At 36.9% G+C, this 22,176-nt stretch overlaps 1 protein-coding gene across 2 annotated transcripts in view; it reads right to left on the bottom strand.

Moving 5' to 3' along the window:
* Window positions 1–22,176, bottom strand: part of LOC143233509 (solute carrier organic anion transporter family member 3A1-like) — a 53,113-nt gene that overhangs the window by 9,244 nt on the left and 21,693 nt on the right. For both annotated transcript variants that reach the window (XM_076469804.1, XM_076469805.1), the window contains exons 10-14: window positions 8,343–8,423; window positions 4,988–5,105; window positions 4,307–4,481; window positions 2,356–2,543; window positions 1,783–1,847 (exon numbers count right to left, since the gene is read on the bottom strand). In XM_076469804.1, the coding sequence (XP_076325919.1) occupies window positions 1,783–1,847; window positions 2,356–2,543; window positions 4,307–4,481; window positions 4,988–5,105; window positions 8,343–8,423 (627 nt within the window). The remainder of the gene's footprint in view (window positions 1–1,782; window positions 1,848–2,355; window positions 2,544–4,306; window positions 4,482–4,987; window positions 5,106–8,342; window positions 8,424–22,176) is intronic.

The following is a 22,176-nucleotide window of genomic DNA, read 5'->3' as shown; positions in this document are numbered from 1 at the left end:
AGTCCAAACAGTCAGTTTAATTCTCTCTTTTCTTTCTGAATAAATCTTCATTTGTCATCTCTAATTTTTATATTCTCACTCAATACAAACTAAATCAATTTGACCAACCTCGTAACCACCACCACAAAAAAAAATGAAATAAATCAAAATGACTTCTTTCTAGAATTACTTCAAATTGTAACAGGATATAACTTTTACATTACATTTTAACCATATGAAATTCAGACTGCTAAATACTTTCCTCACCAGATGTCTCACACACAGGTAAGTTTGCTATAATATTGTTATAGGTGGACAAGAAGGGTGATACACAGGAGAGTTCTGTCAGTTATGTTTCTTCAAGTAGGCACACAGAAAAATTAATGGATGAAGTTATTGTACACAAATTAAATAAGAAAGGAACAGACATTGAAAATGCATGTGGACAATCATAGAATAATTTAGCAAATATGTCAGACAAATACAGTAACCTACAAGCACATCTCTACAACATAAACCAATGAATTGATTACATCTCTTGTGCAAGTGGAATGAAATGTTGTGGATGTGCATCAGGTTATTTTAATTTTCTTCAGACTGTAAAATGTTTGTGCTTCTTGAAACAAATGTTGGCAAAATATTTGCGATAACTTTAGAAGAAATTACCAAAGGCTAGTTACTCTTAAGTTCCTCAGGGGAACAAGATGGCCAACCAGATCAGTTTCAACAAAACATCTGTATGAAAACTACAAGAGAATTTATACAAACCTTAAAGCTTTGTCTAAGGATACTGGTGTAAGTCAAACTGTATGAAATGAAACCACTGCTTTAGTTAATAAAATAAGAACAATATGTATAAAATGTTTGTGCTTGACTTTATGAAAATTACCAAAGTTTTCTTAAGTTAAACCAGATCAGTTTCAACAAAACATTCTTTTATACAAACCTTAAAGTTTGATGTTAAAAGTGATAAGCTTCAAGAAGAGATTTAGTCTACTGGCATAAAACTTATCAGTTCACTGAAAGAATATGTGAAGAATCTGGTAGAATTAAAATCAGCTTTCAAATATAGTAGAACAGTTTGAAAGTGACATTTCTAGAAAAAGAATCTTGCAAATGATGCGACTTCTGAAAGTGAATATTTCGTAAACTCAGAAGTTTCAAGCAGAATGTTTTGTACTGGTAGTTGGCAGGTTACAAATTTGTTTGTAAAACCAGTCTGTTGCATATAAAGTGATAAAATTAAGTTTGGTTTTCTATTTAATTTCAAAAATGTAAAAGAGTGTGTGTTTTTGTTAAAGCAAAAGCATATCGGGCTGTGTTTACCGAGGGGAATTGAACTCCCTAATTTTAGTGTTATATATCCATAGACTTACAGCTTCCCTGGCGAGGTATACTCAAATGAGACTAAAATTTTGCTGCTAAAACATTGGGAGACATATACTCTCCAGGTCTAGACAGCTCTTTTTTTCCCAATAAAATGGTACAGTATGCAAAATTATTTCACAGTGAAACATCATCCATCCAAAAAATACATCAAAGCAATCAGAAAAAAACATACTGATTGAAAGGAAGAGACTTTATGAAAGTCTTAATTTCTTGTCTTCTCATGGCCAACATTGACAGTAGAACTTTCAAAATGCTCATTCAAGGTTTTGTAGATTGTTTCACAACATGCCTAGCAGTTCATTAAATTATTGGAGCTAATGTTATCTTTTCATTTCCAAATGTTGTAAGTTTCTACTCTATTTTATGATACATACTGTACTTTTATAAACATCAGAAAGTTAGATCAATACCTACCAAACAGTCGAAAAATAACAAACTGCATCCCTAACGCAAAGGATCGTTCCTCTTCACTAACTGATCTGCAAAATAAGTCATATAAATACTTAAATACTTGAAAGAAGTTCTGAAGAACATAATATGGATAAAGTAAAGTCAATACATAAACAAATTTAATCTACTAATAACATAACTAGGATCTTAACAAATGAGTTAAGACTGATCAATATGATCAGAAAATTAATTAAAATGTTAAATAATTTATGTTTATTCACATTTATTATCACATAATTATTTAGATTTTATAAGAAAAAAAATCATTTCAGATCTATTTGATAAATCAATGTTAAAATGCCTTATATTTACTCCTAGAACACATGATCTGGGCTACACTTGTTCAGTGCCAGTACTCATGGTCTAGGATAGACTTACAGTAGCCAAAGTGCAACTAAAGCACTGTATCTAAAACAAAAGTCTATTATGAATACAACATACAAAAGTGGGCATACCAATAAATCTCATTAAATAAAAACATTTGCAGTAAATCATTTCCTAAGCTAGTTACCATGATGAAAATGCTCTTTTATTTACCTAAGGGTTATCATCAGAACAGGCATCTGCATGATGGAAACAACCAGTGTCATGATGAAGAGAAGAACCATGAAAGGAATCATAGCTTTGCACACCTGTGGACAGGAGCCATACGTAGCAAGTGGAACTGCCATTACATCTCGAAGTACTGTTTTGTTTGTTGGAATACAAGCACAGCTGGTGAAGTTCTATAACGATATGTTATGAGCATAAGATTTACCACAAAAATCGTTTCAATAATCTATAGGTACATATATCTCATATTAGAATCAAAGATTCAATTTAGATAGATATGCTGACTTGAACTACAAAGAAAGACGATAGGAGGTGAGGCATTGTGGGTTTAAGTACTCATGTCTTCACCCTTGACTTTTCATGAAGGTCAAAGTGTTCAACATCAGCATTTTGAAATTTATTTGATAAACAGGATATCCTCAATGCTTTTTGGGTGCTATTACTACAAACTTTAATCCATTATCCCTATAGATGATGAAACAGGAATGGAAATACATTAAATGAATACACATTTAAGATAAAGCCAAGTTTTAAAAACCATATAAGCAAGTCCTATAGAGGGGGTCAATTCATGAAATTGACTACAAAATCTCGTACTTCCCCATCATAGACATGCACAAGTTGCTCTATAATAAAACTACTACTATCAATGGCTGCATGACTTTTAAAGTAACAGAATATGAAAACTATTAGTATATAAATGACAAAACAAGGAACCCACAAATACACAAGTAGAACCTTTCACCTCATAGGTAAAGTAATAAAGGTAATTGTCCACATTTTGATCTTATATTGTCTTCTAATGTCATGCAACAAAATTTTTTAACATTCCTTTGTGAAGCATTTAAGAATGAACTTTATTATTACAAAACATTTGATTATTCCAAGTAACATTTGAATGTTACCTATAGTTTCCAGATGATACTTGCACATACACATCCTCACATTAGTATATCACAAATGTCTTATCTTTGTGAATGGTTCCCAAACACCTTTCAATGTTGTCTCTTTTGTTAAAGTTTACACAATTTTTAAAAAAATAATCCAATACTCAATATTTCTGTTTACAAGAGACAAAACAAGCAAAATTCAATGTTTCTCTAAATAGCTGCTTAAATACTGCTGCTGAGAAGTGGTAATCAAACCAAAAAGTTAAAATCAGCTTTGGGTCATCAGTCAATTGAAAGGAACAAACTAAAAGATGCATGAGTTACCTGGCAATCAGAAAACAACCAAAGACAAGTCTGACATTAGAGAAAATAACAGTTTTAAAATAAATGTAAAATATTTATGGTGAGGTATCAGTACCAGTTTCAAGCTGTCAGTAATATACACAAAACTGATGGCACCCTGACTACTGATAAATACAGGTAGGTTCTGATCCATCATGTCATTTTCTCGATCACATGATGCTGAATGGGAAAACGTTGATCTTATCCATGAAGTAAATCTGGTGAAACATCTTTATAATTGAGAAGCTGAAGGAACACACACAGAGTCTTAATATAAATGTTCTTGAGACAAAGAAAAAACAGAGAAGGTCAAAAGCTGATCAAACTAACTGTGGGGGTTAATACAGAACATTTTAAAAAACACCTATAATTGTACATTGATAAACTGTATAATAGTATGAAAACAAGATATAAAATAATTATCAGTGTACAGTAAATGACTCGTGTACAAGCTTCTTCTACGTCATACAACTTACCAGCTTTTATTATTTATTTCCTGTGACAGTTTTGTAACATTAATTAATTTGGCATCTAGCTGTTACTGCTCATATTTTGTGAATTCTCTGTGTATCACTTGTGTACATTCATAGTTATTGTAATTAGCATAAAATAAAAATACAAAAGGAATTTCATCTGTTTAGTATCTCCTTTACTTCAGTAAAGTAACTCCAACCTTCATAAAGTTGAAAGTTTACATTAAATACCTGGATAATGCCGATCCCTTGAATCCTGTCATTATCAAGTCGACACCCAGCATGGCAAGGAGAAAAGTAAGTTATCCCATTACGGCCACAAACAGGTTCAATTTCATAAGGAGTGCACTGGCACCCAAGATTACAGTCAGCAGTGAGGTTTACTTGAAAGTGGTCAAACTCAGTGCTGTAAAAGTGTATTAATATCTTAAATAATCTGTTGATAAAATACCTTCTCACAATACAAAGATGCAGCATTTTTCGTGACTCTCATAATAAAATCTAAATCACCTATTCTAAGTAAATTTATTATTTTTCAATGCTCTAAGTTTGATCTATATTTTAATGACTCAGACAGCCTTTTCAAAAAGTAAAACTCAGAAACGTTGTTGTAGCCTACAAATGACAACTGTCAACAAGAAGGAAAAAAATAATTATAATGAAACAGTCTGTTAAAAGAAGGAATGTAATACTAAACTAATGCACATTCCACCAGTTTCCTTGGTGTTTGATACTACAAATAAATTATTTCTTTAACATACCAACATGCTTTAAGAATTTGTCTCTCATGACTAAAATTAAAATTAACTTTTTGGAATAAAAATGAATTATTTTGAGCTTACGATAACAATAAATCTATTCTGCAATGTACCAAGGAACATGAACCTTTTTCTAAGCATAATCAGAACTTACTTGTTAAAATAAGGTAATGTAGCACCAGCCATCCTTATGTTATCACACCCAAGGAAATAAAGAACAGTGTACAATCCCAAAGAGAGGATATTAAAAAGCATCATAAACTGTATGGCCCCTAAAGAAGAACCATATTGTTATCATACCAAAACCTTAAAATTTTCTCTGTTAGGAAAAAAAAAAAAAAAAAAGATGAAATTCTCAATTTTGTGAACATAAAAATCAGTTATATTGAGACAAGAAAAATGCCACTGCTATACATTTAAAGACAGAAGTCTGTTTTAGTATCCATAGCAGTGTCAAATTTCAACATTAGTTAGCTAATGTTATATCATTCTCAGGTTGTGTACAATAATTATATTTTGAAAAGGTGTTCAATGTGATTGATTCAGGTATTGTAAAAGTAGAAAACAAGCAGTTCTGATATTTTCACTGTGTAATAGCATGGCAGCAACAGTTTTAAACTTGGCATCATTTACAAGACTTCATCAGGATTGGCATCATTTACAAGACTTCATCAGGACTAGGGAACAAAAACAAACTTTGGCAGAGAAAAAGTCATCTTAACTAAAACAGCTTCACTTTTCTAACAGGGTTGTTGGAATGAGTTCCCTTCTGATGTGGTAGATGCAGTTAATTAACAGTTTAAAAAATGTTTGTAAATATTTGAAAGGCTGACTTAAATAGACCAACATCTCCCTTGTTGTCCTTATATTATATGAAATGTGTAACGTTTGAAGAGGTGACTTAAATAGGCCAACACCTCCCTTGTTATCCATACATTATATGAAATGTGTAATGTTTGAAGGGGTGACTTAAATGCACCCTCTCCCTTGTTGTCCTTGTGTTATATGAAATTTGTAATATTTAGAAGAATGGAAATTGCTGTTGAACAATCATTGAGAGGATGTATTTACAAATGTCAACTGAAGAACATATGTAGGATTATATACTGACTTCTCTCTTAAATATTGTCTGTGAGCTTTCAGCCATCTGAGTGGCCAACAATGTATGTTGTTACCCAATTAAGGATGTGTTGAAAGGGTCAAACCTCACAGATAAAAGTATTTTAACAGAGAAAGGTCCATGTATAATCCTGCATGTTAATTTACCTATGTTATTTGTCTTAAAAAAAATGAAGAAATTATGTTGGTACTAGATCTGACAAAGTAACAAAATATGCACTTACAGGATGGTGCAAGTCAATATTTTTATTGAAGTTTTTTATAATAAAACACTCACAGCTAAATAAGCAGTGTGTGGTCAGTGGTAAAACACTTCAACTTTCAGACTTTTTAATCCAGTACTTGGTATGTTAACCACCTAGCCATGTTACACCTATAAATACATTAATGAAGTAGTGCCTATATCAAAATGATGTCAGTTAGTTCAGTCTGTCCTGTTACTGATATAATTTATAAACGTTATCTTACTTACAATTAAAATCGATGAACCAGGTACAGCAATGATAATTCCTTCTGATTTCAACCCTAATTTAAGTTTTCATGTATTTGTGTGTCAGTTAACCCCTTTAAGCACCAGATTTGATTTTACCCAATTTTGTAATGCCTATTAGAAGCACGGTGGTCTTGAAGAAGGAAAAACTTTGTTGGAGATGATCCAAAGTTTATTGAAAAAGTATCTTTGTTTGCATAACTTGCATATTATGATGTCATCAAGTGGTTATCTTGGATTTTGTTAAAATCCCTGGATGTCAATTTTGTTGTACGTTGGTTCACACTGCATCCAATCTTTCTGATCAAAATTAAAATAGAGATATCCATACATTTTGTTATGTTTTATAAGCAATCATCTATATTTGTCAATTACGAAGAGACAGAACTCACCCAAGTCAGGCCTGTGGTCACCATCTGCCAGTGAATCTTGTTCCTCATATCCAGATAACATCTTTTGAAGTTTTTGACAGTGTGATACGTCTCAATGCAAGAATGAGCACAAACACCCACACCCCAATGTCTCCATTTACAGAACATTTGACATCTGTTTCCTGGTTTTTACAATTTGGCCTAGAGGCACCAGCAAGTTCAACCCAGTGCCTTCCTGTAAGCCCTTGTTGTTTTTCTCCAGTGCTGAATCTGTCTACTCTAGTTGGCTAAATAGCATATCATTACGAGAATGAACAGGTAAGTATTTTCTCTGAATAATTTCATTCAGAGAAAAGGCTTGCCTGTTCACAATACCTTTGTAAATAATGTGACAATTCACCACTGAAACACTGAACAAGGTATTGAAGATTTGGTTGTACCACTTAAATGACCTGTAAGAGAATAGCTATTTATTCATCCTCTGATCATTTCCATAAGCTCCATTCATAGGATTTCTGTACCTGTCCAAAGAGAGAAGCTTTTACACTTTTAAAACCAGTGTCACTGTTTTCTAGACATATCTCTTTTTCAACATAATCATTAATATGGACTGTTGAAAGCATGTGGAGTCTTTTGGTATTGTGCCAAGTGCAGGCTAACAATTTTCCATAAAAAACAGGGTGATTCTTCTTCCTGAGGGGTAAATTATCAGGCTGTAGTCCCACAGGCATTCCTCTTCTTTTCACATTTATAGTACTGCATATTCCTGTATTTCCATCAGCCAGTTCATTATCAAGGCCTTCTGTAGCAACTGGGTAATCCATTTCACATACTTCTTAAGGTCATGAAGTGGTAACCAGGTAGAAGTCCCATCATTAACCATTATTATTATTATTGACATTCCTAGGTCTATGCCTAGGCCTAGATTCTGTTGTAGCTGACCTCTACAACAGTCTCTTCTACTAGGACTGCCATGCCCATGGTAACAAGCTACAGTATCACACCCCATTTTTAGTATGGGAGGGGTGTATCATCATAATGGTCACTATCAGTCATTGTCAATTCTCTACCTGAATCCTCATCTACCATGATTTGCTCGAGGGCTTCATCAACAGTGAAGTTGCTACCTCACATGCTGTTTTCAAGTCCATCTTTTTACACAAAAATTCAATTAACTTTCATGTTTTAATTTGCTCAAACAAGTTGAATAGAAAGACACCTGAAATTACCTCGAAATGTGTGGCCAACTCATGCACATTCTAATAAAAGTTCAGTTAGCTAAGGATTCTTTATTTAGTGCTCTGATGTGCAATTTGAAAAACCAAAAAGAAAAATACATATATAAATGTTTCAAATTCATTAGCAATAAATTTGAAAATGGATTAATAACCTTAATAAACATTGTAATGAACAGGTATATTTTTGTCTTTCAGTAAATAACATCTACTTGTATAAAGCATTAAAGTTTCAGTTTTCCAACTTAATATGTAAAAACATTACTTCCCGACTTTCATTTTCAAAATTCTTACCTTTTGGTCGAAGTTGAAACCTTTTCAGTAAGTATCCTCCCAGGAATATCCCTACACAAGCACCTGGTATGGCTATACCACCTAAGTGGACATAACAAAGATCTCAGTTACAAATGGAACAGAAAAACTGCTTTCTTTAGAAATATGAATAATTGTACTAAAGCTGAACTGTACAATATGAACCCTGAATACTGAAGAATGTTTATTTGTGTTTGTTTTTTATAACTTACACAGTGAACTAGTAAAATTACAGCTTCTTTCATCAGTATGCAGAATATATTTTTTTTTTACTTAGATATTGGTTGCAAGAAGAATCACATCAGACTTTTATATATTAGTTTCTGTTCTGTGTTTTACAGAATAGTTGATTGATTGATTTAGTGTTTTATGGCACAAAGCAGCGAGGCTATCTGCACCAGACATTCATTAAGAATGTAAAAAAAAATAAATGTAGTAATAGACATAAATGGAAATGAAGGTAAAACAAAAAAGTATAAAACCAATGTTGACACCTAGTCTACAATGTTAAGATAGAAGGCAGAGTATAAGAAGTTGTAAGGTATTTACTCAAGCAAAAAGGTAATGATCATAACCCGCCAGGAAGATTAACAGGTAAGTTCAAGAACCACCGTCAGTCACCTGAAGTTGGTCTTTCCAGTCCTGGTTCCGGGTTATGTGTCATAGCAACCAGTATCAAAATGTAAAAGAATAGAAGTTTTAAAAGATACATAGCAAAATTGTAACAATGAGTAGCCAAATGTCCAGTAAAAAGATAAAAGTCAAGTAAATGGAGTAAAATTTGTAAAAGTAAATGAAGGTAAAAACAAAACAGCAATTAAACCAGAAAATGGTGTAAAAACCAATGGTGACATCCAGTCTTCAAAGTTGTAAAATATTTACTCTAGCAAAATGGTAATGATCATAACCCGCCAGGAAGACTAACAGGTAAGTTCAAGAATCACCGTCAATCACCTGAAGTTGGCCTTTCCAGTCCTGGTTACGGGTTATGTGTCATAGCAGCTATTATCAAAATGTAAAAGAATAAAAGTTTTAAAAGACACTCCGCAAAATCGTAATAATGAGTAGCCAAATGTCCAGTAAAAAGATAAAAGTCAAGTAAATGAAGATAAAAGCAAAACGGCAATTAAAACAGAAAATGGTGTAAAAACCATTGTTGACATCCAGTCAACAAAGTTGTAAAGGACTACCTGTAGCAGAATGGTAATGATCATAACCCGCCAGGAAGACTAACAGGTAAGTATAAAAACCACCGTCAGTCACCTGAAGTTGGTCTTTCCAGTCCTGGTTCTGGGTTATGAGTCATTATGGCCAGTACTAAAAAGTAAAGTAGTAAAAGTGTGAAATGATATGCAGCAAAAGTATAATAACAACTCGCCAGGACGACTAACGGATAGTTCAAACAGTAGCGTTAGACACCTGAAGTTGGCCTTTCCAGTCCTGGTGTCGAGTTATTTAATGTTCTGGCCATTGTCCAATGTCAAATTGAATGAGAGATATTAAAACTGTAAAAAAGGAACCACAATTAAAAAGGTGTAATGAATAAATATGCAACACTTAAATGAGATTAAAAAGATTAATGGCCATTAAAAAATTAAAAACATTATCAAGGTGGACAAAGTAACCATCACTAATAACTCTGTCCAATGTTACAAACTGACCCTTGGAAAAAATATGTTTAAAATATTGCTGTCGTTGAGAATTGTAATGATGGCAAGAAAGTAAAACGTGACTGATAGTGATTTGAGTGTTACACAAACTACACATTGGTGCATCAGTTCCAGATAAAAGAAAATGATAAGTTAAAAAACTGTGACCAATCGTAGCCTAGTGAGAACAACTTCCTCCTTCCGAACTTTATGAAAGCTAGATGGCCAAAGTCCAATTTTGGGTTTGATTTGAAAAAGTTTGTTGTCACGTTGCTCACTCCAGGTGGACTGCCAGCTGGCATGGAGCCGAGCCTTGAAGATAACACCATAGTCCATATACGGAATAGGCATAGGAGTGATGGTGCTGAAGCAGACATATTTAGCTGCCATGTCTGCAAGCTCGTTCCCACGAATACCAACATGGCCTGGTATCCAGGAAAACTGGATTGAAGTAGCTGCTAATGAGAAATGGGCCAGTCGGTTTCGAATATCAGCGAGAATAGGATGTGAGCTAACGTGTAGTGATTCCAAGGCAAGTATAGAACTAAGCTAATCAGTATAAATAGTGCAGTTGGAGTACTGCTCAGCTGCAATATGATCCAGGGCAAGAGATATGGCATACAGTTCAGCAGTGAACACAGAATCTGTAGAAGGGATTCTGCGTGCAACTACTGACCCATAGCAAACCATAGAAGAGCCCACTGAGTTACCTGATTTGGAACCATCTGTATAAATGGGAACTGAATGATTGTTTGAAAGATATTCATTGAATAAAAGACGGTACTTCCAATCTGGAGTATCTGCCTTTTTTAGGTGACTGAAAAAAGGGTCACATTTGGGGGCTGTAATAAGCCATGGTGGGATGGGCCGACCTGTGGAATCTGCAATGTTATCCAATGACAGACCCAATTCATCCAATTGCGCCTGGATGCGAAGGCCAAACGGAGCAATGACAGATCGTCTGTTCTGAAAAAGTACTGCCCACCGAGGAAGGAAAACACATTTCCAGGTGGGATGCTTTGGTGAGGAATGAAGTTTCAAAGTATATTGTAAAGATAGTTGCAAATGGCGAAGGTGTAGAGAAGGTTCATGAGATTCAATGTATATACTTTGAACTGGAGAAGTACGGAAAGCCCCAGTGCAGAGTCGAAGTCCTTGGTGATGAATGGGGTCCAGCATCTTTAAGGCGAGGTCTGGCAGAGCCATAGACTATTGATCCATAATCAAGTTTCGATCTAATAAGAGCACGATATACCTTTAACATTGAACAGCGATCTGCTCCCCAACTGGTAGAAGAGAGAACACAGAGGATGTTCAGTGCTCTTGTGCATTTGGCCCGAAGCTGCTTTAAGTGTGGTATAAAGGTCAGTTTACGATCAAAGATAAGCCCCAAGAACTTGGTCTCCGGGACCACTGGCAGCAAAACTTCACCGATATGAAGTTCAGGATCAGGGTGAATACCTCGTCGACGGCAAAAGTGCATGCATACAGTTTTGGAGAGAGAGAAATTAAAGCTGTTTGCCAGAGTCCACTTCCGTACACAATGGAGGGCAGTTTGTAGTTGCCGCTCAATATATCTCATGTTTGACGACTGACATGAGATGTGAAAGTCATCGACATACAGCCCATTCGCAACAGTGAGAGGGAGTTGTTCAGTGATGGCATTTATCTTTATACTGAAGAGTGTAACACTCAATAGACAGCCTTGAGGGACTCCAAGTTCCTGTACAAAAGAACGGGAAAGTGTCAAACCCACACGAACTTGGAATCTCCTGTTCATTAAAAAATTTTTAATAAACATGGGAAGATAGCCACGTAACCCATATGTATGGAGGTCTCGCAAAATGCCATACCTCCATGTTGTGTCGTAAGCCTTCTCTATGTCAAAGAATATTGATACAAGATGTTGGCAGTTGAGAAAGGCTACTCTGGTAGATGTTTCAAGACGAATTAGGTGGTCTGTGGTGGAGTGCTGTCGACGGAACCCACACTGGGTGGGCGAGAGGAGGTTGTTTGATTCAAGGAACCAAACAAGACGAGCATTAACCATCCTTTCTAATGTCTTACAGAGATAGCTCGTCAAATCAATTGGACGGTAGTTTGAAGGAATCTTGGGATCTTTCCCTGGCTTAGAGAAAGGTAAAATAATAGCCTGGCACCAGGCATCAGGAAAAACATTCTCCTGCCAGATCCGGTTGAAAACAATAAGAAGGACATCAAGAGAAGCAGGAGATAGATGGTGCAGCATGTCATAATGAATATCATCAGGTCCAACAGACGTACTGGCAGACCGATGAAGGGCCATTTTTAGTTCCACCAGGGTAAAGGGACAATTATAGTCAAAGAAACAGTCAGTTCGAAAGGAAAGAGGTGATCGCTCTGCCCGAGTCTTGATGGCCAGGAAGGTGGACGAACAAGCAGAAGTGCTAGATACCCGGCAAAAGCTTTCACCTAGAGTGTTAGCGATGTTCAGAACATCAGTCACCTCCTGACCATCAGAGAGTAAGATCAAGAGGGGGACAGAATTGTAGCACCCATTAACCTTTCAAATCCTGTCCCATATGGTCTTGGAACTGGTGGTAGAATATATGCTGGTTGTGAACTTAATCCAAGATTCCTTCTGGCTTTGACGTCTTACCTACCTAGCATGTGCACGGGCCCGTTGGAAAGCAATCCGGTTTGAAAGTGTGGGATATCTACGAAAAGTATCCCAGGCCCGCTTTTGAGCCTTCCGTGCTAAGTGGCAAGCAGGATTCCACCATGGACGAGGATATCGTGGAAAACGTGTCGAGGTTTTAGAAATACACTGAGCAGCTGCATGTGTAATACAGTCAGTTACCGCTGCTACACAGTCGTCTATTGATGGCTGATTTACGATGGCAGGATCAAGTTCTGCGAGAGCAGTGAAAGTGGACCAGTCTGCCTGATCCAGCTTCCACTGGGGCATGCGGGTAGGGTGGCATTGACCACGGCCAGTCTCTCTCAAAAGGATCGGAAAATGATCACTGCCTAGTGGATTACTGTCAACCCTCCATGAAAAATGGGAGAATAATGAAGGGGAGCAAACTGAGAGATCAATAGTGGTAAAGGACTGACTAGGTGCATGAAAGTAAGTGGAAGAACCAGTATTGAAAGAGAAAGATTGTGATCAGAGAGCATCCGCTCTACAGATTGGCCCCTCCCATCAATAATAGCACTTCCCCAGAGGGATGATGTCCATTAAAATCCCTAGGATTAGAAATGGAGATGGCAACTGTTCAACGAGCATCAAGATCTGATTGATCATATGTCTCTCCAGGGGACAGGTACAGAGAACAAACAGTGATGGTATGACCCAAGAAAACACGGATGGCTACAGCCTCCAAGGGTGTGTTGAGTGACAAAGACAGGGTGAGCACGTGTTGATCAACCAACAGTGCCACCCCTCCATGTACTCAACCATCACACAACCTGTCATTTCTGTACAGAGAAAACTGCCGAATGGAGACAGTATCAACAGTTTTGAGAAATGTTTCTTGTAAAGAAAGACAAACAGGATGGTAGGAAGCAATCAGCATTTTGATATCATCCAGATTAAAATGTAAACCTCAACAGTTCCATTGTATCAAGGTAGCCATTTTTAAGAATGGGTAGGTGAAGCAGCTGGAGAACCCTTCGGTTTACGACCACGTCTTTTTTCTTTACTGTCTTTAGTTGGAGGAGGTCTATCAACCTCCATGGATCCTGCTCTGGGTCGGGTGGGCAGGTTTTTGTTACTGGAAGGGGAATCCAGTGACTGAGGACGTGAACAAATAATTGTTTTGTCTCTTGTGGTGGGAGAAAAAGATGTATCAGAAGAAATGCCTGTATTTGAAACTGAAAAACGTGGATCTTGAGGTTTGTTGGAAGGTATGGGAGGAACAGAGATGGGTGTGAAAGTCGATTCATCAACCTTTTTAACCACGGAGGTCAAAAGGCTTTTCATTTGTTTTGAAAACGATTCTCTTGGAGGCACAGAGATCTGTCTGCACTCCCACTGTAGTTGTGGAATGAAGTGCAGCAGCATATGTTCGAGATGGAGTTGTAAACAGCAATTTCCGAGCCTCAGGATAACTAATGTTATGTGTCGTTTTAAAACGCTGCACCTCTTTTTCCTCCAACCATTTTGGGCAAGAATGAAAGTAAGAGGGGTGAGAACCATTGCAGTTTACACAATGTGGGTTCATGTCACAGTCATAGGCATCGTGGTCCTTGCCTCCACAACGAGCACGTCAGGGAACCACGACAAGATGTCTTTGAGTAGCCGAATCTCTGACATTGGAACCATCGAAGAGGGTTTGGTATGTATGGCGAACCCTGCAAATGAGATAACCTGCCTTGATGGTGGCAGGTGCACGTGGTGAAGTAAATGTTAAAACGAGGGTATTTGTTGGCAGTGTAACTCCATCTTTGCGAGTGGAGATGTGCCTCACTGCAGAAACTCCTTGAGTGGAGAGACCAGCGAGAATCTCTGACTCTGGAACGTTCTTCAAATCCCTTTCAACAATAACTCCTCGTGAAGAATTCAAGGTAGCATGGGGTGTAACCTCAATAGGTATATCCCCAATTGCCTTTGAATTCAAGAGGAGTTCACTGTGTTGGGATGTGGATGTTTCAACCAATATGTCACCAGATCGAAGTTGCTTAACTGACTTTGGAGAGCCAGCAAGTCCCTCTAGTCCCTTTTGAATAAAAAAGGGGACATTTGCCCTAAAGGTTTTCGAAGAGAATGTATTATAAGAAAATGAGGTGCGTGTGTTACTGATGTTGAAGATTGCTGTTCTGAGTATTCAAGGCGTGGTAAACACCCATTGACTGTTTTTTACAATTTTATTTAAATTTTTGGAGGATCCATAGGAAAAGAAAAATTTCGGTACCCACTGACCCCACCACCATGGAGCCCTACAAGGGGACGCACTACAAAGTCATGCAAGGACAATGCAGCAACGCCAGGGTTTCGTGAGCACTATACCCAAACACCAGCATCAGGCACAATGTTCACAACACCCATTGAGAACTTCCAACACTGGTACTTGGTTGACTCTAGCCCAAGTGGACCAGCCGATTGACCCAAGGGGGGCCACCCAAAGGCTGCCCGTCTACAGGAATTCGAGGCCAAAGTGGTGTGTTGGGGTTGGACCCCTCAACCAACAGGTTCCTCTCCTCCCTTCACAGGTCGCCACGCACGGCAAACACGTGGGTGGATGTTTAGATCCCAGAGAAGGTAACCAGATAGAACTAAACCTTCCCTGGGAGGTCCCCTAACCACGTACAGGAATCCACACCGAGGAGTTACAGAATAGAGTTCTAAAAAATGTATTCTAAAGATGGCTGCAATGGGTATTAAAATTATAATTAAAATAAAGTACAGAACAACATTTCAACCTTCTTAGGTAATTTTCAGGTGAGCAAAAGGAGTTTTGCAACTTGAAGAGTTCTTAAAAATCAAATAATTGTTAATTATTTGTTTTTATGTATCATAAGTTAGAATGTTTGAATTTTTCTTCAAAAACAAAACTGCTGGCTTAAATATAAGAATTTCACAAACAGAATTACTTATGCTGAGTCAGATTAAAACACTAACCTTCACTTTTGAACATTGGAATCAGTTAACACTTTCATTAATTACACTCGTCGTAAAAATCAATATTAGGCCTATTAAATTTTTAACACTACATAATCTATATAGTTGTTTAAGGATTTTTAAGATTTAGAAAATAATATACTAATAATATTTCAAATAATATTCGGCACGTCCGTTTATGATTATATGTTTCACTCAATGATCGTCCTAGCTATTGGAAGTTCCATATTGATTAGGATGTCACTGGTGATGATTTTCACCTTTAGATCTGCCACTTTCTCATCTAACTCATCCCAAAAACAGATATTTACACTCAACTCTTCACTTTAAGGGTCAGAGTAAAATAAAACAGTGCTTTTGTCTCTACCCAACCCAACTACCTTCTCTTTTGACTCCTCATCAACTGAGCTTATCATAGGTTTATCAATCACATATAGCCCCAGATGATCAATATGTGTTATGAACTTCTGCAGGCCTTTTAACTGCTATAACTGATTCACTGGATCACAATATGGAGTCTACTCCTGTCAGAGATAAGTGTAGTTTATGCTGCTGACACACACTAAAGTTACTTCTAGTCTCCACTTTGGTACATCATTTATTTCACTGATTTATTGTAGCACCTCTTCTATTTCATAGATGCCTGTCCTAGGTGTCGATATACAAATCATGCACACCAAATATTGCAGAATAACTATTCTGTATACTTATATGAACATTGTAAGTTCCATACACCATATCCAATGGAAGCATAACTTCTCAACAAACATTACCATACTCAGTAAACAACTTGTTAATCTCTCTTAATATAAGGCAAGTGTTCATCCCACTCAACACGGTGTCACGACATAAGGCAAATGTTCATCCCACTCGACACAAATGTTCATCCCACTCGACACAGTATCACGACATAAGGTACCTAGCTCAAGAGGTGGTACAGTTGATGTGTCTCTGGCATTACAACTGGCATGGCTACCTTCACTTTCCTTATCATGTCGATAACGATTATTCTAGCATGCAGCTGGATAACCCATTGTCTATCACTGGCTACCTTCATTTCCCTTACCATGTCAATGACTATTCCAACATACAGCTGAATAACCCATGGTCCATCACTGGCTACCTTCATACATTTAACATTCAGTATCATCCTCTCCACAAACCAATCAGACTGAGAACAGTAAGGTGAAGTGCACATCTTCACCACACCTTACACAACTAGGAAAATCTCTTAAGAATAGCTCCTTGATCTGAATGGAGCTTTTCATGGTTATCTCGTGTTCCATGACATCAGCCACAGACTGGGCAAAAATACTGAGAAAAAGGAAAGCTTTTGTTTACATTAAGTAATTGATGGCCAAAAATATACAGCTGTGACTTCCTTTCACCTTCAGGAATGGACCATCAATAACCAGGGTTATTCTCTGTATAAGAGAACAAACAATTTCTGCTGGAGTGTATGTTGTAGAGGTGACTTCTTTCCTGGGTGCTACACATCATACTGTGAGCTGAAGAACTCAACTCATACGAGCAGTTTCTTGCAATAAAAACAGTCATGATTCTATTCTTCTCATATAGTTCAACTTGCCAGGCATAAAGTCTAAGCCAAAGGGCCAATCCATCCAAACGTTTATTTGTTCATGTTAATGGAAAGAAGGACCACAAATTCTTTTCCTCACCCATCTAGAATCCTCCTTTCTTAAAACTGGAAACAACCAAGAATGTCCAATTCCATCCTTTAAAGATAATTGTATTTTAATGGAGATAACCAAGGCTGTACAATTCCATCCTTTAACAACAACTTTATTTTTTTAATGCTAGTGATGTCCCTAGTTGTCTAGGGAAGCCTGTATGGCAATTGTTTAATGTATTTATATGACAGGTCTCTGTCCTTGACCAAATTAGCCATCCAGTCCAATAAGTACATTGACATATTCTGTCAACAAGTTACTAAATTGTTGAGTCTACATTGTGACATAACCCTCTACTAGAGAGAACAGATGTGTTGGTATCCAAGAACCTAGCTCAAATGGGGGTACAGTTAATGTGTCCCTGGCATTATAACTGGCATGGCTACCTTCACTTCCCTTACCATGTCAATGACTATTCCAACATACAGCTGAATAACCCATTGCCTATCACTGGCTATCTTCACTTCCCTTACCAAGTCGACATCTATTCCAACATAGAGCTGGATAATCCATTGTCTATCATTGGCTTCCTTCACTTCTTTTACCATGTTGATGACTATTCATCATGCAGATGGATAACCCATTCTCTATCACTGGCTTCTTTCACTTCCCTTACCATGTTGATGACTATTCCAACATGCAGCTTGATAACTCATTGTCCATAACTACAAAACATCACTAGGTCTTTATCTCCCTCAAGCAAATAACTGCTCAAGCTAATCCTGGTTGTTTTCTGGTGAGGAAATAGTTTACTTTATGAACCCTTTAATCATGACACATAACACCAATGCACCAAACACTGTTCACAGAAACCAAGGGACAACATTTGTGGGCATGGAAATATTGTGATTTATTGTAGTATACTATTCCTTCATTTTATCTGGCTGATACTGGATAACCCAGTTCAACTGTTACACAGACAAAATTAATTAAATAACAATGTTTTAATCAAGATCAGTGACAACTACATTTTTCTTAACCACACCCTTCTGAATGTCATTAGAGGATAATCTCTTTATTCACATCTAGTTTATCTACATTTGTCAGAAAAGATTTGTGTCAACAAGTTACATTGATGGTTTTGTTGTACAGCAAGATCTATCAATGTTCACACTACTTCTGTTAAAAAAAAGAGCAGTGTATCTTACCCCTGTACTCCACCAGATGTGTATCAAGACCCACCAAAGCTCTTAAAAACTAAACTGACCACCACAATTCTTTTGCATGTGTCAGCTGTTACTTGCAATTCCCAAAACTGTGTGAAAATCTGAGCTAGGTTCCTCTAGCCTTTAGATTGGTTGATTTAGTGTTTCATGGCACAAAGCAGCTACACTATTTGTGCCAAACGTCCAGTAAAAAGTTAAAATTAAAGTAAATTTACTAAAATTCAAAAAAAAAAGGTGAAACAAAACAAAGTTTAAAAACATAAATAGCATTAAAACCAATTTTTACATCTAGTCTAAGGCAGAAAGAAAAAAAAACTACAGTGATAAAAGTTGTAAAGGACTTTCTGTAGAGCAGTGAGTGGAGATACATCTCACTGCAGAAACTCCTTGAGTGGAGAAACCAGATGACTTAAAGATAGGTTGCAGCGAGAATCTCTGACTCAAATTGGACAAGGTACATGAAAATAAGTAGAAGAACCAGTATTGAATGTTTTCTCAAATCCCTCTCAACAATAACTCCTCATAATGAATTCAAAGTAGCATGAGGTGCAACCTCAATAGGTATATCCCCAATTGCCTTCAAATGCATGAGGAGTTCACTGTGTTGAGATGTGGATGTTTCCACCAATATGTCACCAGATTGAAGTTTCTTTACTGACTCTGGAGAGACAGCAAGTCCCTCTAGTCCTTTCTTAAGAAAAAAGTGAGACATTTGCCCTAAAGATGTGTCTGAAAGAGAATGTAGTATCAGAAAACGAGGTACAGGTGTTACAGATGTTGAAAATTGCTGCTCTGAATATTCTAGATGTGGGCATTTACCTATGGACTGTTTTTCACTATTTAAATTTTTATTTGGGGGATTCATAATAAAAAAAGGAAATTTCAGTGCCCACTGACTCCACCCACCATGGAGCCCTACAAAGGGATACACTACAATGTCAAGCAAGGACACTGCAGCAACACCAGGGTTTCTTTAACACTATACCTAAACATCAGTATCAGATACAATGTCCACAACACCTATTAAGAACATCCAACAATGGTACTAGGTTGACCCTAGCTCAAGTGGACCAGCTGACTGACTCAAGGACTGACCCATCTACAGGAATTCAAGGCCAAAGTGGTGTGTTAGGGTTAGACCCCTCAACTACCAGGATCCTCTCCTCCCCCCTTCATGGGTCACCACATATGGCAAACACGTGGGTGGATGTTTAAAGCCCAGAGGACTAGCCTTTAGAAGCTATAGCTTCAGTGTTCACTGTTTGCTCTAATGAACCCATTAGTCAAAACCAACAGTCTTGTGCATCTTGTTGCTCAGGAAGGTATGGCAGTTTAATAAAAGTTGACCTAATACTCTACAGGTAAAGCATGTGTCTTGCTCTTCTATTCTAGGGTACTATCTGAGAAAAGGTATTTGCTGCATATACCCCTTGATGAAAGTGTCAGAACAGCACTACCTATTTACTGGACACTAACGGATATGACATGGGTAGTTTGTCCTGGCTGCATCTTAATGCCAAGACATGTGGGTGGTTGGCTGACACAATCAAGTTGGATGTGACATGGGTAGTCTGTCCAAAGTAAAGACATAATTCTGTCTCCAACACCGACTGAAAGCTAGTACTACATGTATTAACAGAGACTGCCATAATAAAGACAAGAAGAATTTCTCACACCCACAAAATGCTGCATTATCTCACTGGGTAACTTTTCACCATGGAAACTGTAAAGGTCAGCTACATAAGCAGTCAAGATTTCAGGGCCTTAAATTCAAAAGGATAAATCTCTGGCACAGCCTAGTAATGATTGTACTGCAGTCTCAGAGTTGATCCTTACAGAATGCCCAAGAAAGTCTAAGGCTAGACTGTCTAAATTTAAAACTAGGCATTGAACAGCTTCCTATGGAGTCTAGCAATTCCAGGCAGTTAACAGCCTGAAATACTTTAGAAAGTGGTTCAAGTCTTCCTCTACTGTAACCCTAAATACAAACTGACCTGTTTCACCTTGCTTGTGGGGATCCGTAACTGTGACCATAAACTTTCTGAGCTTCTTGGTCATTTGGCTGAAACGTGCCATTTCTGGCACAGCATGGTAAGTTCTCAGGTGCCCCAAAGTCTCCTGATCCAGGATGGCCTAAACATGATGTGCCCTAATTGATTCATGTTGTCTCTAACACCATGTTCCTCCTGAATCATGCTCACTTCAGCAGTATACCTCCTAGTTCAGGGGGTGTCTTGACTGTCCCATGGCCCTATATGTTCACGTTTTAATACTCACTATCTCTCTGGGTAGCAAACTAGACTGTGCATCTAGTCTTACTTCATCTGCAGATGACTTCCATCAGAGCTGGGATTGAGACACTCAGGTTACTGCAAATCTGGGAGTCCTGTACATTCAGCCCTACCTGGTTTTAAAGTACCAAATCGACACAGTAATCCTCAGTTCATGTTTCTATCAGAGTTGGGTTAATTTTCAGAAAAAGAACTTAATCAACTGAACTGGATCAAACACACCAGTAACTGTTAGCACAGTCCACAAGAATGATATCCTGTAGGTACATCACCAAATTATCCTCCTGGATTTGAACACTGTGGTGTATTCAGGTGAAGATGGATTAACTTCAGAGATGTATTGGATAAACCTGCTAGATAACATGAAATTTGTTCTATATGTCACTTATGAATCATAACTGAAACTCTTACTTGACTTAGTTGATGTCAGATGAAGTAACTAGACTGGACAAAAAGTGATAGCCAAAAAGAGCTGTCCTTATTGTACACTAAACATCACTTTGAATGTATCACTGGACTGACTACCAATGGCCACTTCTACGTACAAAGATGTTACACAAACTAACAAGTCCAAGATTCTTTAATTTGAAAAAAAACTTATTTAACAAGCATGACAGACGTGAATTGTCATTCAAATTACCATTTGGACTGTAACCTGTAGATATCACCTGAACAACTACTGAAGGATACTATCATCAACAGTATTACACAGTGTATTGTTAGAAACAATGATACACAGTTCAACAATATTTATAATAATTGAGTTTTCTTAATGTAGCTTAATAACAATTGGTAATATTTTGTTAAAAATTACAACTTTTAAAAAAGTTGTTATATTTGAACATTTAAATGAAGGAATCATTATTTTTTGTTTTATAGTTAGTTGCACTTAGAATCTCAATATTTCAAGTATTATCACCAATGTGTTGTGCAGTGAAATGTTTAAAACTAAAAATAGAAAAAAAAAACATATCTTTCAATTTTTTGTTAAATTATCTTGAAAATCTTCTTAGTTTATATTCGTAATCATAAGGTTTTACTTTTTTGTGAAAAGTTTAATGTTTGATATTTTCTTTTATGATTATTACTCATCATGAAACAAACCAGTGTTGGGACATTTACCTGCTACACTAAGCCTGACAAAGTAAAGCAGTTTGGCTTATATTTCAAAAAAAACTATCCAACTTTTCTAATATGCATTGCAAAGCATCCCTAATGTATAATTAACTAAAATAAACTTGAATTGTATATCTACCTAACATATCTACAGGTGAGAACTAATGCTAAAGCACCAGTATGGACACAAGCAGTAACAATGCTAAGAGACATTTTATGAGTTCTCTGTGGAACTATTAATGCTGATTTTAAAATAACTGTTAGAAAATAGTATTTAAAAATGTGATCTTTCTATTGGTTA

This window comes from Tachypleus tridentatus, chromosome 12 (assembly GCF_004210375.1).
Source record: "Tachypleus tridentatus isolate NWPU-2018 chromosome 12, ASM421037v1, whole genome shotgun sequence".
In the NCBI taxonomy this organism is placed as follows: Eukaryota; Metazoa; Arthropoda; class Merostomata; order Xiphosura; family Limulidae; genus Tachypleus; species Tachypleus tridentatus.
The sequence above is the reverse complement of the archived record's forward strand: the minus strand, read 5'-3'. Positions and strand labels throughout refer to the sequence as shown.